The following is a 19,593-nucleotide window of genomic DNA, read 5'->3' as shown; positions in this document are numbered from 1 at the left end:
TTTTGCCTAAGCACAGAATTAAGTAAACCCCCAGTGATATATATATCTTTAATTTGCAGCTTCAATATTCTTTACTTGCCACACACAAAAAGTGTAATTATATTCCTAAGCTTTATATGTGAGACCCTATTTCATATATGTCGAAAGAGGTTCCTTAACTTAATTTTACTCATGCTCTTTTGCTTTATAATCAGGGCTAATTTTCTCTTAACTTGGGTAAAGCATCTTTTTGTTAATCTTAATCCTTCTTTATCGATCTTGATCGATGATAAAAGCTAGATTCTATCACTTTTTAGTCGAATGTGGCATACTAAGGCGTTTTGAATGGGCAAGAAATGACCCATGGCAATCGGTGCAGAGGGGTACTTGATAATCTTTCGTGCTGGTAGGGAAAAGTGAAAACTATATAGTTAATACATGAAACAACTAAAAATATTTCATCAAATATCGATGAGTTCCATTTAATAATATAAATCAGTACTATAGCCTGGTATATTGTTAGAACAGAAATAATAAAACAGAAAAGTAAATGCTCTTTATATGCGTTATAGAATCGTTTTTCTTAAGAAGTTATTTGTTCCTATCAATTATGAACAATTGATATGTGCCGGTTAACATCGAACACTTCTTCAGAGTACAGTGGAGCACAAAAATCCTTCGTAATTTGGTTGCGTTTTTACAAAATGAAACTAAAGAAAAGAACACCCTCAAAATTTCTATTTTAGCAAGAGAATCGAATTTTAAAACTTCAAAATGTTTTGAGAGAGACCGAAAAAGAAGAGAGGATTTTCTGACTATAGTGTCAAATTAGCAATTTTAATGTTTGTTCATTAACATACATGTAATTTCATAATTAATAATAGCTAAGCGCCAAGTTTGCCATCAAGGCACAATTAGCATCCTAAAGTTCAATGTCACGCACACAAGTGCATACACTCGAGCATTGCTTAAAATTAAGAAAACATAACTATTGTTACCGTACACAACAATAATGAATAATATAGTATCGAAAGAAGGAAAGTAAAAGAGAAGTAAGACACAAATTTAACATGGTTCGACAATTTACCTACGTCCACAGGAGTGCGACTATATTCAATAATATGTTTTAGGGTTACATCATTACATATTTATTACAAAACCCTAATGTACAAACAAATATAAAAAATTCAAAAATACCCTTGTTCTGTACCACGGGGAACGACCCCGCACCCCCACAAACTAATTGTCCCCAAGCAACATAAATTTAATTACGCCCAACAAGGTTGTTGGCTCCGCTCCGCCAACTAGCCTACTTTATTGGTATTCTCGTATTACTCTCTATGTTCAAGAGAATATGAGCCATTTAGTGTATTCCAACAATAACGCTATGGAAATATAAAATAAAAAACGGAATTAAGAAAATAAGAACAATGATTTTATGTGATTCAGTCTATGATCTACGTCCATGTGATAAAGCTCAAATGACTAAATGTTGCTCTTATTTCTTGATGAGTTTACAATACAAAATGCTCTATTTATAGAGCTTACAGATGAAATATAATCCTAATCAAATCGATCCCTTAATTTATGGTAATTCAATATCATCAAATCCATAAATTCAAGGTAATCTAATTTTTATAAAAGGTAATACAATTCTCATCAAATTCTTAACTTCAAGGTAATTTAAATATATTCCAACATTCTCCTTGAACTCAAGATGTAATGATTTTGAAAGCTTGAGTTTACAATAGATTCTTCTTCTTCTTCTTCTTCTTCCTCTCTCTTTTTTTTTGAGAAAAAAACGATCGAAAACAGTCGATGGCGTTGGTTGAAGATACGACTTTAATTTCAATAGGCCAACTATTAGGCCAAAATCAAAGTCAACTATGGGCTACTCGATCTCTTGAGCTGCATGCGTGCCATACCCATTCCATAAAATAAATAAATAAACTCTTTACAACCCGAAGGATTTTAACCAAGCACGAAGGAAGGTCTAACAGACTGTAATCCAACTATTTGAAGTTGCTGGTGCAAATCTGGGTTGATAGAGCGATGGGTTGCTGCAGAGCTGAGATAGACAGTGCGGTGCAGAGCATATGGGCCCGGATCGGTGGATTTTTTTGGCTGGAGAACAAGCCCTTTGAAGGCTTTGATGCAGGAGGCTGAGGAGACGACGCCGACAGAGATGGTGTTGAGCTGGGCGTTGTTTTGCTGCGGAATATGGAGAGAGGTCTGAAACTTGGAGAGAGCACAAGCGAGAGAATGGCATGCACTACTTCCATTTGTTGAATCCGATGGAGAAAACTCAGGAGATCTGCAATTTTTATTTTTATGATGGCACAAGAGAGCCATTTAAAGAGAAATTTCAACGTACAGTTTTTTTTCTTTTCTTTGTTCTTTTCTTATCTTTTCATCCGGTCACATACAAGTATATGGACTATAAGAACAAGAATTGACAGAACCAATATCAAACACCGACGTTAGCTTATTGCTATGATACCATTAAAAAAAATTAACCCTAGCTATAAAAATATAAAATAAAGGGTGGAATAAAAAAGGTAAGAACAAAATTTTTATGTTCACTTTTAAGTGTTTACTCTCAAGTGAAAGTGTACGCTTTTTAATGCAACAATGAAAATAATTACTAAATTTTAGATCTAATGATGATTTTTATCGCCACTTAAGATAGCGTGCACTTTTAAAAGGAAACACAAAGCAAAATACTTTGAAAATGCATAATCTAAAATCTAATTGTGTTTACTTGAAAGCAACCAATTCCATGTACTGACGGGCAATAATTGAATAGGTTCTCCATTAATTAATTATAGATTAAACTAACACAACAAGGCTGCATACTCGCAACCAACCGAAACAACTCAAGCCATAACAACTAATTAGCTACATCTAGATCACGTTATCAGAGAATCCCACGCTAGCTCCATTCTGCTGATAACAAAAATTGACCACCAGTGATCTCATGCGGCCTTTCATGAAAGAACTCCACCTGCAAGAAAAGGAAAACAACATCAGAAGGCTGCCGGTCCGAAGACAAAGACAGTCCAACAGCCGAGTCAGGAAAGCTCTCTAAAAAAATATTGCATAGATAAAACAAGACTTATCTCAACATGCCGGCCTGTTTGTGGGGGCGGCCGGGATAATTTTTTGACTTATTTAATTTCCTTAGGAGGATAATTAGGGTATCACCATAATCAAACCATCTGTTTCGGGACTTAATCTAAAGAGTAATGTTTTTTGCACAATTTTTATATAAATTTTGTATAATTTTAACAACTTTTTTTAAGATGATCAATTATTAGGTATTTATGGTTCATATGTATGAAAACAAATTCAATAGTTAATCATAAAAAAATAAAAAATAAAATAAAAAAGTTAGAATTATACAAAATCTGTACAACAATCATTTCTCTATTCCAAAACAAAATGTTTGAGAAAACATTTTCAATACTCTTAAGCTCGTCGTTCTCTAAAATTAATTCTCCCGGCCATTTAATTATTTCAATTCCTTTCATAAGTATACAGTAAACAACGTACAGCACTAAATATAACAATAAATAAAGTTCAGGAAGGTCTTTCTTTTACTGTTGGACGCCACCATTAAACGGTCTTCCCCCAATCCTAATTAGAAAATAATAAATTTTCATTTATCAAACTAATTGTGTATATATATATATATATATATATATATAGATATTATGTTCGAAACTTAATCACTAGATAAGGACGTATAACTGGTGCAAACTACAAGCTAAGTTCGGTAGTTGTGAGTTGTGAAGCTTATATTAAGATTGTTAATTAGAAGCGTCGAAATGAAACCATATCTGCGCGCAACTTTATCCAAATCTGTTCATTTTTTTTGTTTTTTTTCCCTGTCCTTCATCAATAAGCTAGCTTTTGCAGTTAGTTCGATCGTATCTTGAGGTAGAGGAAATCATCTATGATCTGTCCTGATCATGAAAATATTAAAACTATTGCATCCATCTGCCTCTAAAGCGACTACTGCTTGATTTATTGCTTTCTTACTAAGAAAAACGGTTGAGAAATTTACATCGGAACAATGTCATTACGTGCTTCAATGTAGGTGAAAATTTCATTAAAAAATATATATATATGAAAAATCAAACAACATCAAACCAAAAGTGCATGAAAGATATGAAAAAACGTACTAAACATTCTTAATTGGAAATAAGTTTTTGTTAAATCACTACAACTTATCCCAAAAGCTTGGAATAAGTTGTGATTTAACTTCTTCTTCTTCTTTTTTTCTTTTTTTCTTTTTTCTTTTCTTTTTTAATTGAGTAGGGAAATAGGGGTTACATGGGAGCTAGGATCTTTCTCAATCCTCATCTGGATGGAAGAAAGAATGAAATAACCTTTGGGAATGCTTTCAAAAGGGGTTCTAAGTTGGAACTTTATTTTGATCATTTATCTCTTATTTCAATTAATGTTTTATATGTTGGACGTCACATATTAATTGGAAGTTTGAACTTACACGTGAGACGGAATGTTAGAATATATATTAAATAATTAAATTTATCAATTATTATCGGTTTAAACTTTTAAGAAAGCGATAGTTTAACCGTTTTTAACCTTTAGGTGATCCATTTGGATGCCTTGCAAATATGATAACTTTAAAATCTATGGCAATACCAGCATGAAGAGATATAATTAAGCCTGAAGCAAAAAAAATATTGCAACTTAACTAATTAGCTCCTCTTCTTCACTGCTTGATAGCATATTCAAATATCAAAGAGAGAGAGAGCTTTTTCTTATCCTTTCTTTTCTTTTTCTTTTCTTCCGTTGTTGCTAAACTTGGAAGGAGGTCAAAATCACTTCTGTTCAGCTATGGATATCCATCACATCAAAGAAGGGAAAAGTTTTGACTTCAGCAGAAAGGAGGTCAAATGAATTTGATTGTCTTTGACACCACTCTAGAAAATAGTTGTTCTAACAACTTCTCATATATATTAAAATAGTCATCGAAACTCTTCTGGTTTCCTCCTCTAGCTATCTACTTTTTCGACGTTAACTTCGGCCACCTACTCAACCAGACACCCTTTCTTCTCCCCTATATAAACCCCACGAATGTAGCTTCGAGGCAAACAGAACTCATCGACTGTACACGTACACTCAGGGATCGAGTTTCAGGGTTACAGAGACAGAAAAAAATGGGTGTTTTTCTTCTTTCTTCTCCAGCATTTCCGGGAGTCTTTCTGTTCACATTGATTAATCTGTGTCTCATTCCTGAGCTCGCAGTTGCAGGCATTACCAGGCACTACAAGTTTGATGTATGTTTGCATGCACAACTCTACACCTAAATAGTTAATTTTAAACAAATATAGCTTCGAAAAGTCCTATAAATTTGCATTTTTATTATTTTTTTTAACAGTTTTGAGGTAATTATATTTTTGTAGGTCAACTTCCAGAATGTGACACGACTGTGCCACACGAAGAGCATTGTCACTGTAAACGGGCAGTTTCCTGGGCCTCGCATAGTAGCTAGAGAGGGTGACCACCTTCTAATCAAAGTGGTCAACCATGTCCAGAACAACATCTCCATCCATTGGTAATGAATTTTATATATTCGTTTAGAATATTAGTTTAATGATTAAATTTATTTATTTTTATTAGTTTAAACTAAAATCACGTTCCGCTTCTTATGATCAACTTAAGCTTTTGTAATAGTCATCATCATCGTCTCATTAGTTAATGTTGTGCCTTGCTTAAATCAAACTCAATGATCTAATTTGCAATTATGATGTTTGATGTAAATTAAACAGGCATGGCATTCGACAGCTTCGATCAGGGTGGGCTGATGGGCCAGCATATGTGACTCAATGTCCCATTCAAACTGGCAACAGCTATGTGTACAACTTCACCATCGTCGGGCAGAGAGGCACTCTCTTCTGGCATGCCCATATATCATGGCTGAGAGCAACTCTCTATGGTCCTCTTATCATTCTTCCCAAGCAAGGCGTTCCCTACCCATTTGCCAAACCCTACAAGGAAGTTCCCATAATCTTCGGTATGCTAGACATGCCCCACCTAGGGTTTGTTTATTTTTTCAAATTTAAAAATATGCTATTTAAAAATAACGATTTTAAAACGTATAGGTGAAAAATACTATTTTTTTTTAGTTTTAATTAACTGTTTAGTAATATCGTAATTTGACATTTAAGATATCGCGCATTTTTATAAACACATTTCATTCTCTAGGAGCAATTTCTCGAAAACACTCTCAAACAATACATTTTTAATAATTTAGTTTAAAATCTCACTTTTAGTTTGCGAAATTTCAATGCCAAACGCACTCCTACTCTCTTTTGCCCCTTGACAATGTGTAAAATTGTGCATTTTTTAAAACAATTTACTCCCAACTATTTGAAAATAGTTTTTTTTTTTTTTTTCAACGTTTACAAATCACAATTTTTAAAAAATACACACTCAAATAATGCATTTTTTTTTATTATAATTTAACTTAAAGTCATATTTTTAATCTACAAAATCACAACATCAAAACACTTTAGTCTCTTTTTCCCCCATTGACAATGTATATACTAATGCAAACTTTGACACCAAAAAATATCAGGGGAGTGGTGGAATACAGATCCCGAGGCAGTCATTACCCAAGCCCTACAAACAGGAGGAGGACCAAATGTCTCTGATGCCTACACTATCAATGGACTTCCAGGGCCCCTCTATAACTGTTCCGCCAAAGGTACGTATCAACTGTTTGCATGCACTTTCAAGCAATGCTATATATATAATTGATGATTTTTTTTTTTTTTTTTGAAACAAGTGGCCCCACTATAACTGTTCCGCCAAAGGTATCAACTGTTTGCATGCACTTTCAAGCAATGTTATATATATGTTATATAGAAAAGAGATAATTGATGATTTTTTTTTTTTTTTTTTGAAACAAGTGGCCCCACTATAACTGTTCCGCCAAAGGTATCAACTGTTTGCATGCACTTTCAAGCAATGTTATATATATGTATATATATATATATATATACATATAAAAGAGATAATTGATAATTTTTTTTTTTTTTTTTCAAACAAGTGGCTCCATCATATACTCACAAACATAAAGGGTAATACTAAAATGTCAATATAGTGGCTATTTTTCAAAAATTTCAGTATAATTAGGATTTTTTTTTTTTTTTTTTTTTTAAATATGTTATGTTGTAACCTTAAATCATATATTGAAATATAACTATACTTTTGTGTACGTAAACACATTGCCGAACCATATAAATTAATCTGTATTTTAATTTTTTTCTTAACATTTATTTTTTGATTCTTTATTAGTTAACGATATTATTGTGCAAGGTAAATAACATTTTGTGTTTTTGTATAATTGGATAAATGCATGGGACGTCTTGGCAGATACGTTCAGGCTGAAGGTGAGGCCCGGAAAGACTTACCTTCTCCGTCTAATCAACGCTGCACTCAATGACGAGCTGTTTTTCAGCATTGCAAACCACACTCTTACTGTTGTTGAAGCCGATGCTATTTATATTAAACCCTTTGAGACCGACACGGTTGTCATAACCCCCGGACAGACCACAAATGTTCTTCTGAAGACCAAAAACCACATCCCAAATGCCACGTTCTTCATGTCTGCTAGACCATACGTGACTGGCCTAGGCACTTTCGACAATTCCACTGTTGCTGGCATCTTAGAATATCAGTACTCTTCATCCATTAAAAAGCTTCCACTCTTCAAGCCGGTTCTCCCCCCTCTCAACGACACTTCCTTCGTCACAAATTTCACGGCCAAACTCCGTAGCTTAGCAAGTGCTCAATTCCCAGCAAATGTCCCCCAGAAGGTTGACAAGCGCTTTTTCTTCACAATAGGCCTTGGAACAAGCCCCTGCCACAAAAACCAAACCTGCCAGGGGCCTAACGGAACAATGTTTGCAGCTTCTATGAATAACGTATCTTTTGCAGTCCCGACCACTGCCCTCCTCCAAGCCCATTTCTTTGGGCAATCAAATGGAGTTTATCAGCCTGACTTCCCGACCAGTCCGATATTTCCTTTTAACTACACCGGCAACCCGCCTAACAACACGATGGTCGGAAATGGGACAAAGCTAGTGGTTCTGCCTTTTAACACTAGTGTGGAGCTTGTCATGCAGGACACAAGCATTCTTGGCGCCGAGAGCCACCCTTTTCATCTGCATGGCTTTAATTTCTTTGTCGTTGGCCAAGGTTTTGGGAACTTTGATCCCAATAAGGACCCAGCAAACTTCAATCTTGTTGACCCTATTGAAAGAAACACAATGGGTGTGCCTTCAGGTGGTTGGGCTGCCATCCGGTTTCTAGCAGATAACCCAGGTGAGAAATGAAGAGGAGATATATATATATATATATAATATAAGAAAAACTTCACTAAGCCAAATCTTTCATCATTTTTCCAATCATATCTATAAACTTTAAAAAATGTCGATTTAGTGTATTCATCTTTCAATTTGTTTTTTTAAATTTCACCCCTCTGTTAATTTCCCGTTAAATTCTAATGGAGGAGTGTCAAAATTTCTAAAATACCCCTCATTTTTTTAGGAAAAAAAAAATAACAAAACTACAACGATTTAAGCATTGGTCAGAATTTTACAGAATTTATAAAAATACTCATGCCTGAATCTTTGAAAAATTTTACTTTTTTTTTTTTAAAAAAAAAAAAGAAAAATGGGTATTTTGAAAATTTTTATAAGATTTAATGGAAAATCCTAATGGAATAGTGAAATTGAAAAAAAATTAAAAGATGGAGACACGAAATTGATACTTTTTAAAGTTTAAAAGTATGATTGTAAAAGTGATCAAAGGTCAAGATACTAAGTAAAGTTTTTTTAAAAAATAAAAAAATAAAAATGAGTATTTTGAAAATTTTGATAGAATTTAACAAAAAATCTTAATAAAATGGTGAAATTGAAAAAAATTGAAAGGTGGATTAATACGCTAAATTTACACTTTTTAAAATTTAAAAGTATGATTGCAAAAATGATAAAAGATTAAAAGGCTAAGTAAAGTTTTCTCTATAATATAATGTTTTTGTTTCAAAGGTGACAGATATAATTATACTTCAAAATCCCATTTTGGTCTAGGATTAACTTTTGAAGCTAATGGTGATGGTAATAATTATGTGGCAATTACAGGGGTATGGTTCATGCATTGCCACCTGGAGATCCACACGAGCTGGGGTTTGAAGATGGCTTGGTTAGTCTTAGATGGAAAGCTCCCAAATCAGAAGTTGCTTCCTCCACCAGCAGATCTTCCCAAGTGTTGACCTTAATTTGACTCAACACTTCTTGATTCATTGCCGGCCACTAGAATTGTCTCTAATATCTTTTTCTTTTGTTTTTTATCTCTTTTTTTTTTTGTTGTTTTTTTTTTTTTTTGCTCTTCCTCGGCATTTGGTATTGGGAGATTGATCTTCAATAATTGTTTTGTTCATCCATGTGGAGCTAAGGATAGAAAATGAGTATTTTTTTTTTTTTTGGTAACATTCAAATTTCATAATGTCAATGTGAGAAGCATCAATAATATTGTAACACTATGTATGAGCATTATTTCATTTTAATTTCAAATTTATCGTATTCACTTAATATATGTTTGTCTTTTTCTCTTGGAATGTACTAAAAGTCGACCAAAACTATTATTGTTTTTACGGCGGAGGATAGTAAACAAAAACTGTGGATTGATGGCTGTAATTAAGGTAACTCAGAAAGAAAGAAAAGTATCAAATAGGGTTAAGAACAAACTCTAGCCGCCCAAAGAAACAGAGAATAACTTAGAAATATTGAAATCTTATTTAAATTTGAAGTACTGAATTAGGACCACAAACCGGGCTTAAATAGCTAAAGAAATCGGACTAAAGACAGCAAAACCTAATTATTACATAAAATAAAACTACAAATACTAAGAGTCATGGCGAAATACGGAGAAAATGTTACACTAAAAACCCTTATAAAACATCAATATTTTCTAAAATGACAAATAAAAGTAACTTAAAACGCTAATTTTGAGGGAAAAACAACAAATTTTGAGGCAAAAACTATGCTCACCAAGCATAACTCAATAGCCGGAATGTGCACACCAAAAAGAGATTTTCAAATTGGGGCTTATGCACAATTCTAATACTTGTAGAAAAAGTTATACCAGTTTTACTGCACATTAATTGTGTGATATTGCTCCAAACACAATTAATCAAGCCGATTCATATCATTTTTGTGCTGATCTTCTCTATTAAGATATTCCAACGCCAATTAATTAAACTGACAAGTCAGCATTATAGCCAATTCTTTTTCATCAAAATGTGAATGGTTAGTGAGCTTTGAAAGCAAGGTCACGGGTTTTAGGAGCCATGGCTATATATATATATATATATATATATATATATCCATAGAGAGATAGAGAGAGAGAGAGAGAGAGAGAGAGAGAGCAAAGTCATGACTTTCATTTCATTTCAATTGAAACAACCAAAATCTGCCATATTCCCTAAAGATTTCATCTGGTTTCAGCCATTTTGGCCAGTATTTTTAAACTTCAGCTTGGTGGTACATGTTGCTGCACGTACTACCTATGAAATTTTTTTGAACTTTAAATTTTACTGTAATGAGACGACTTATAGACCTCTTATTTTAGAGTATTTTCTTGGTATTTTGGTGTATTTTATTTCTTTATATATTAATGATGATGTTAATTAAGAATCTCTAATATCTGGTTTTAAAATGATGGCATGAACCTATTGTGCTCAAAAGTTTAAGCTAGCTGTGTTAAAACGCCTTTAATAAGTTGAGTCGACACGTAAAATATTCAATTAAAATAGAATGTTAATTTTAATCATTTAAGGAAAAAGTTTTTCTTAGTCCTTTTAAATTAACACTTAATTATAATAATGTCTTTTTCAAACTTTCAACTCGAACGATAAATTATCAAAAAATTGTCAATGTATCTTAATAACAAAATCCACCTAATAAAATAAAAATTAAATCAAACAAATAAAACTAAAAATAAATAAACAAAAAGTCGGCCACCTCCTCGGCCGAGTCAAGCCCCTTGGTGTACCCAAATGACTGTAAATGAAGCATAGCACCAGGTCTTGGCTACGGTGGGTCACAAGCAACGACTAGCGACGAGCGCATTGATCTGGGGTTCAGAGAGAGAGAGAGTTTTGTGAATAAAAAGAATTTACACGTTTGGGTTTGGGAATTAATACAGTGTTTTTGCTCAAAAGTCAGGATTGCAATCTCCTTTTAACATGCAAAAATGGCATCTTTACACACGTCTGCTGCAGGCGTTGTCCTCTGCAAAGTGGTGGCTCGATTTTTTTTTTTCATTTTTTCTACTTTTTATTTTCGAATTTATAGTGATCTTTTTGCTTTATAAAAAAAAGAAAAAAAAAAAAAGACAGGTTATTTTTGTGTTTTTGTTGGCCTTTGAGGACGATATTGACAATTTTATTTTTTTTTAGTTTGAAAGAAATATTGTCTTAATTAAAAGTTTAAAAAAAATATGATCGAATATGTGGTAATTTTAGAGGAATATAGAAAATTTTTCCATTATTAAATTAATATTTTGACAAGTTAGATCAATTTATTTTTAACTTAAGAATCAGAAATAGTGGAAAAGATCCTCAAATGTCGTTGTTGGCCCCTTGCACCAGTTTTTCTGGTAGCTAGCATTTCCTAAAACATGTACCCTCTGTTGGATCTTTCCTTGAACAGTGGCAAAAATCCTCCTCGATCAGTTGCTGTTTTGAGGCTCATTGTTGTTTCTTTTTCCTGTATTTTGATTAGTCTTTGCTTCCCCAAATCCTCCTTAGTTGCTGTTTTGAGGCTCATTGTAAGTTGTTTCTTTCTCCTGTATTTTGATAAGTCCAGGCTCATTATTGTTTACTACACACACAAACAGCTCCCATGCATGCAAGAAAGAGTGGACAAGAAAACTGAGGAGAACAAGTACTGTAAATAGTGGGGTGGAGTACGTGTGGGGTGTTGTAACTTGTAAGATTCCAAAATCTGGAACAAAAGAGAAAAGATTGGAATCCATGCATACAGCCACGGACAAAAAGATTTCACTTCGCCTCTGCTTGCCAGTGTTGTCAATCCCTTGCCGTCCCATCAGCCAGCCCCAGACGGCAGACGGCCTTCAATTCACACTTTCTCGGGCTTCTTTTATTTTCCTTTTTGGTAAGAGAGTCAAAAGGCAAAGAGGTTACTACAGTCTCTACAAACAGACAGAATGCTTCAATGCTACACGGCCTACACCTGTTTTAGTTTTACCACACAAAACAAATGTTTTCTGGTCTAATTCGTCTGCATATTGAACAACTTTCTTCTTTTTTTATTACTATTTTTTTTATTATAGATATTGAAAATGAACTACAAAATAAAGTCAAAGTTAAGCTTTTAAGTTTGAAGAAAAGAAAATTACAGCAAATTCGAGCTAGAAAACCTAATAATAAACGCTAAATAAAGTAATTACACGAAGGCAATGCATCAAATGAATGACGCAGACCTATTACTTTTTGGCACGAATACAAAAAACCTAAAACACCAGTAAATGCGGTTAAATGTGTGTATACAATCCAGATCACCTAAACACCTATTAAGTAACAATTACAGAAATCACTAAGAATATACATGAAAAAAAAAAAGCCTTGAAAAAACACAAGCAAAACAAAATTAAGAAACAATACACTAACTGTTGACGGAGTGATGAACGCTCACCAGCGCGTGAAGACCATTTAGAGTAGCTCTTATGCACAATTTTGAAGCCATTGTGGCTAATAATAGATTAGTTTTTCACATAAGACATTGGTCCACAGGCCATTTGGCATCTTCCAAAATGGTCCAGAATTTTCAGCTTCCAGCTATTGCAGTTATTTATATTGGCTTACTTTTACGTGATTTTCCCAAGCCATGAATTTATGTTGCACTTCACCCAAAGAAATGAAAGAAATAAAAAGCAAGTAGCTTCTATTATACAGAGTTTTTACACGCCGTATATAGCATTATTCCTATTTAGCTACCGTGCCTTAAACATTGTGCATTTTTTTCTTGGCTTTTGTGCTGCAGTGCCTAAATAAAAAAGTTCCTATGTCGCTGTACAAATGTATGTTTGTGTTAATACTCTTGACATTGGCAAGTCATATAGGTTAAATATTATTTAATCTCTTGAATTAATAATGGTATGTGATGTAGCATTATGAACTGATAAGTTACATCACATGATATAGCCTTTTAAATTGTCAATCTATTATGATTTAAACACTTTGTTAAGAGAATCCTCCAACTTGACGGAAAATTGGTCACGTGAGTCAACATGACCACTTGGGCTAGATTCTTTTTATTGTGCCATTGTGGAAATAAAAAATAAATAAATTATATATTATAATATACATACTTTTTCATAGTGATCATTTATATTAAATATACTTTTTCAAACTAGCGTCATATTTATGATTAATGGCTCAACAAAGTAAAGCGGGTGCAGCCATTGGTATAGCCTATTATCTACATAACAACCCCCAAAAAAAAAAAAAAAAAAAAAAAAAAAAAAAAAAAAGACTATCTATATACATCATTAAAAAAAAAAAAAAAAAAAAAAAAAACCTAAGTGTTTTACATAAACTAGGTATCCACATAAAGGAACTCGAAATCAAACGGCCAAATCAATGGATTGGTCCCCTTGACCACACCTGTGATCTCCCTATCAATCAGGATAGTCTGTAAATTAAATTTAGAGGTGTAGGGATAAGTACACAACTTAGTAAGTAAATTTTGAAAATAATTAATATCTTGAATTTAAATTTATAGGAAATCTTTTTATGAACTTTGTACAATTACATTGATGCATAGAAAGCACAGTATTGCAAGAAATACCTACATATCAATTTTAAAACTGATGTAACAAAAATGTAATAACTATGGAGTTGTTTGGTAAGTAATTGTGAAAGAGAAATGATAGGGGTACCAAATTCTTTTACCAAAAGATGGGTACCAAATGATGTGAAGTTTTTTTTAGAGAAGTAAAATGGGAATTGAAAATTTATCAATGGATTGCCGAACAGCTTCTATGAAATTTCTTTCTTTGAACTTTTCATAGAATAGGAATGCTACTCTTTACTTTTCTTTTCTTTTTTCCCTTATGCCTTTTTCGTACTATTTACCCCAGTACAAGGTAAGGGGTTGGCACGTCTTGAAAGACTTTTATGTCCTATCATGTGGTCGTAGAATTGACTTACTATTTAGGTAAAGCTTTCTTGATCGACGATGGTTGGTTAACTTTAAACTAACCCAATGGTGGCCACACATGCTACAATCATTATGGCTACCTTAATCCTTTTCTTAAATAATAATAATAATAAGTTAACTCTTGCTTAGGCACCTGATTTTTGTTAAAATGCTCCTATAAGACAAATTTACAAATATTATTTTGTGTCTTCAATTATATCACTGCAAAAAATTAGCAATTTAGTGACGTGACTACAATAACCTACTTTATGACGCTCCACTAATTAGTGAGGTTTCATTTTATGAAACGTCACTAAATAATTTAGTAGCATGTTGAATATGCTACCTCACAAATTAGTGGCATGTTGAGATTGACACGGCACTAAATTAGTAGTGTGGTACATTCAACACACCACTAATTTTTTCGTTTTTCCCCCTTTTTTCCCCTCTTTTTTTTCTCCCTTTTTTTCTTCATACTCTTGCTTACACCCTATTTATTTTCGTTTTTTCCCCCTTTTCTCCTTCTAGAAGATCTTCTCTCTTCTCCCCTACACAAGTATGATCCTTTTTTCCTTTCTTCTCTCTTGTCTTCTTTTCTTCTTTTTTGTCTTCATTTTTTTTTTCTTTTTCTTTTTTTTTTTCTTTCTTATTTTGTGAATTAAAACTTTTTTGCCCAAACTCAAACTAAAACAACTCTCTAGTAAACACTGGAATCACGGTTCAGCAAGAACCAACAAAACAAATTAAAAAACCCATAGCACTAAGGGAACAAAATAGACCCTCTAGTAAAGCCAAACTAGCAACAACACTAGGAACACCACTATGACCAAAGACAACTCCAACATACAGATTACTTGGCATAAAACTTGGTTAACAATCTCACTTTCATTTTCCATCTAATCTTAGACAACAACCCTTCCTCAGACCGGGGAGAGCACTCATGAAGAAGAGCATTCAGGTGAAGCCACAAGTTGTACACTACAGCAGAAAAATAGAGTTTTCTAGCAGAAACATGCAAACTTGCCCCTTTCATATTCTGTCTACTCCATAGAACAAGAGCATCCCAAGTCACCGGGGGATCAACCACTCCACATTCGGCCATCAGTGTCCTCCAGATCCTCCTACTCAAGCCACACTCAAAAAATAAATGGTCCCGATTCTCCTATTTAGCATGGTAAAAAAGGCGTAAACTATCTCCAGTATATCCCCTACGGCACATATGCTCTCTAATAACAAGAGCATCATGAAAAGCAAGCCAAAGAAAAAAAGCATGTCGAGGGATGGCAGCTGAGAACCAAACAAGAGTATACAAGTCAACCAACGGTTTTCTCTCCCTAATTTTTTTCCCAAGTTTTAGCACTTGAGAATACACAGCTTCTAGTATCCCAAACCAGCTGATCAAAATCACCAATATCAACTTTCGGTACCCGACTATGAATCTCCACAAGGGCCTTGGACCTAGCATGAGGCCAATACCGGTCACTGTTACGAATGATAGAGGAAAGCTTCGGTCCAATGGAGGGCCCTGCATCATAGACAACTCTGCTGCCATAGGTGTCCAATAAGCAACCCGCAGGATGCCATACATCATGTCGAAGGAAAATGTCACTGATGGTGCCAGCTTTAAAACAGAGAAACTGTTTAGCAACACTCCTTAACTACAGAAGCTTCTTCCAACTCCAAGGGCAGTTTTGTGGGATGGGAACCTCCCAAAAACTTCGCCCTTTCAACCAATTCTTCTGAATCCAAGCTACCTAGAAGGACCCTGACCGCGAGAAAAGACTCCAAATGTGATTGAGCATGGAAACACAATTCCAAACAGCCAACCTCTTGATCCCTAAGCCTCCCTCCCTTTTAGGCATATATATTTTTTCCCACGCAACAGCCTTTTCATCCTTACCATTTTACAAGAATCTATTGAATTTTTGCTCTAGAAGACAAATAATCTTCTTAGGAAGAATAAAGATTCTAGTCCAAAAGACTTGGAGACTAAAAAGTATAGAGGTAAGGAGCTATAACCTTCCGGCAAAGGAGAGGTGTTTAACCAGCCAAGAATCCATTCTAGCTATCACCCTACTAAGCAAACACTCACAATCCACTGCAGAGAGACGTTTTGTGATCAAAGGCACACCCAGATATCTAACTGGCAGAGAACCCTCCTACATCCCCAATAAATCGAGGATCTCCTTCTTCTGAACAGGGTCTACACCAGCACAGAATATAGAGCTCTTTGCTAGATTGGCCTTGAGCCTTGAAAGCCTCTCAAAATCCACCAAAACCTCCTTGATAATCTGAACCGAGCTGCACTTCGCACAAGAAAAAATAAGGTCATATGCAAAGCATAGGTGAATGAGCTTCACAGAAGAACACTTCGGGTGGAAGATAAAACCAGGCTTCACACAAGCAACTTCCTCCAATAAAAGGGAGAGAATTTCCATGGTAATTACAAATAAGTAGGGAGACATTGGATCCCCCTACATCAAACCCTTCAATCCTTGAAAAAACCCTACAAGAGAGCCATTCAAAGAGATGGAGTAGCTTGGACTAGAAATGCACTCCTTCACCCATAACACAAACCTCTCCAGGGCCCCAAAACATCTCAAACTATGAAGGATAAACCCCCAACTAACAAAGTCGTATGCCTTCATAAGATCCACTTTCAAAGTGCATCTAGGCCTACCATGGTTCTTATGGTAATCAAAAACAAAATCTTGAGCCAGCAATATATTCTCAGCAATGCTACGGTTGGGGATGAAGGCTCCTTGAGCCTTGTTGATTATATCATCAAGCCCTAGTAGCAACCCATTTGCTAAGATCTTGGCAATGCACTTATAAACCAAGTTACAACATGAGATTGGTCTAAAATCACTCATAGTCTCTGGGCTACTCTTCTTAGGCACAAGAGTGAGAATAGTTGAATTGGCCTCCTTCAGCATTTTCCCAATAGAGAAGAATTCCAGAATGGCCAAAGTAACATCTTCTCCAACCACAGGCCACGCTTTGTGGAAAAAACCAACAGAGAATCCATCTGGATCGGGGGCCATTTCCTTGTTCATCGAAAATAAATTTTCCTAACTTCTTCCTGAGAAACTTCAGCACAAATACCAACCACACACTCAGCAGAAAATTTCCTCTTCACAAGATGAGAAACTCGGTAAGCCTTGTCCTCAGAAAAACTATGCTCAGAGGAACCCAATAATCTTTGGTAGAAACCCAAAGCAACCGATTTAATTCCCTGAACATCATCCACCTTAATGCCATTCTCATCCTTAGGCATCTTGATCAAGTTAGAAGAATTTCTAAGCTTGATAGACTTATGTAAATAGGAATTATTCCCATCACCTAGATTTAGCTAAGCCGCTCTAGATTTCTGCTTCAAAAAATTTTCCTCAGCCGAAGAAAGTGAAATATAAAGGTGCAGACACTGTTTTGCTCTCAGGTGCAAGGATGCATCACCTCTGGAAGCCAAGAACTCAAATTGAGAATGGATCAAGGCATCCTGAGTCTGTAATACCCTTTGTCCTAACCCACCGAAGACTTCCAAATTCTTAACTTTGAGGACCTTCTTAGCTATCTTCGTTTTTTTTATTATATATATTATATGTGTTTAGGTTCTCCTTTTCTGGGTTCTTGTTTATAGAGCTTTCACTTTCGTTTGCTTGTCTTGGGTGCTATCTGAAGTCTGATGATTTCTTGTTAATTTTTGAATTCTTTGGTGTGACTGACTTGTAGGTGGACTTTGGCGTTACTTATGGTCTATTTTACAGTATCAACACAATAGTTCCACTCCTTTCTTGTATTTCTGCAGAAAAATTGTGGGATTGTTTAGTGAAAATCAAATAAAATCATATCATGTTAAAGCAGTTTCTGTTTTTCACATAATTTGTTTGTGTAGCTAGGTACCATTGTATCTGTGTATGGATGCTGGTTGTCCTCCAAGCCCAAGAAAAGATTCAGAAAAAAGTGAGATTTTGGGGATATCAAAAAAGTAGAAGTTATATTAAAAAAAAATAGTAATTGTACTGGGTGCATTTTTTTTAATAGCCATGCCACAATTAGAGGCGTGGCTGTTCCTAGCTAACACACACCACTAATTTAGTGGTGTGGCAATTTAAACACGCCACTAGATGGGAATTAGTGATGAACTGATTAGTGGTGTGTCAGAAACGCCACTAATTACAAGCCACTAACAGTTAGTAACGTTTCAGTCCACCAAAAACGCCACTAAATGTATGTCACTAAAAACTAGTCTTTTTGTAGTGTATATTCATATATTTATCTTGAAAGGGGAGGGTTGAAGTCTTTTGAGACAACTACAAGGTTTTTCCCCTATACCATGGCTGTGTGCGGGAGACTTCAATGAGACTACAGAATAGTCAGAAAAGCATGGTGCTGCTTTACGGCCTGACCGACAAATGGAAGATTTCTAAGAAACTTTGGAGGCATGCCAACTCAGTGACTTAGGCTTTATTGGATATAAACACATTTGGTGTAATAACCGTGAAGACTCAATGTTTACAAAGGAAAGGCTAGACCGCGCAGAGGGTAGAGGTTCAAATCATCCAGATGTGTGTGTTCTGTCAGCTGGATGGTCAATAATGCTTGCTCGTCAGTGGTTAAAGATGCTTGGGGAGGAAAGGGGTTTGAGGGGGATCCACTTGACATCCTTCAGAGTAAAATTGAACAATACAAATGATATTTATTGAATTGGAGTCGTAGAAAAGGCAAACGGACGAAGGCAGTCTGGATAAAAAAATTAAAAAAAAAAATAAAAATAAAAAATAAAAAACTAACATAATAGAGGTGTTGCAAGGAAGAATCAAGCCCGAGACGATGGGGAAGATCAAAGCTACTCAAGCAGAGACTGATGCTATGCTAGAAATAGAAGACTTAAAATGGAAGCAACGGGCAAAGGTACATTGGTTACAAAATATTAATGGTGATCGAAATACTAAACTTTTTCATTTGTATGCTAACTAGAGAAAGAAAGCGAACTATATCAGTGTGGTCAATGACGACACTGGAGTAAACTGTACACATCTAGAAGATATTAGCAGAGCCTTCATGGAATACTACAAAACTATTTTCTCTACCTCAGGACATATAGGTGTGGATGATTACCTGGCAGCATTGGAAGAGAGAGTCACACTAGAGATGAATAAACAACTTGGTAGGGAATTCTCGCGAGAAGAAATTGGTGTAGTTATTTCACAAATGTCTTCGCTAAAGTTTCCAAGTCTGGATGGGTTTGTTCCTTGCTTCTACCAAAAATATTGGCCACTAATTGGGGAAGATGTTTGTCGAGCTATCATCTATTGCTTATCTTCAAGTAGATCTTACTGACCAGTAGTAACAA

At 34.8% G+C, this 19,593-nt stretch overlaps 1 protein-coding gene across 1 annotated transcript; it reads left to right on the top strand.

Moving 5' to 3' along the window:
• Positions 1-5,093: 5,093 nt before the first annotated feature.
• Positions 5,094-9,559, top strand: LOC133878483 (laccase-17-like). The gene is made up of 6 exons (XM_062317043.1): positions 5,094-5,285; positions 5,412-5,563; positions 5,778-6,022; positions 6,587-6,715; positions 7,387-8,337; positions 9,156-9,559. The coding sequence occupies exons 1-6, from the start codon at positions 5,166-5,168 to the stop codon at positions 9,284-9,286; spliced, it is 1,728 nt and encodes a 575-aa protein (XP_062173027.1). The 5' UTR covers positions 5,094-5,165; the 3' UTR covers positions 9,287-9,559.
• The last annotated feature ends 10,034 nt before the right edge of the window (positions 9,560-19,593 follow it).

This window comes from Alnus glutinosa, chromosome 9 (assembly GCF_958979055.1).
Source record: "Alnus glutinosa chromosome 9, dhAlnGlut1.1, whole genome shotgun sequence".
Taxonomy (NCBI): domain Eukaryota; kingdom Viridiplantae; phylum Streptophyta; class Magnoliopsida; order Fagales; family Betulaceae; genus Alnus; species Alnus glutinosa.
The sequence above is the reverse complement of the archived record's forward strand: the minus strand, read 5'-3'. Positions and strand labels throughout refer to the sequence as shown.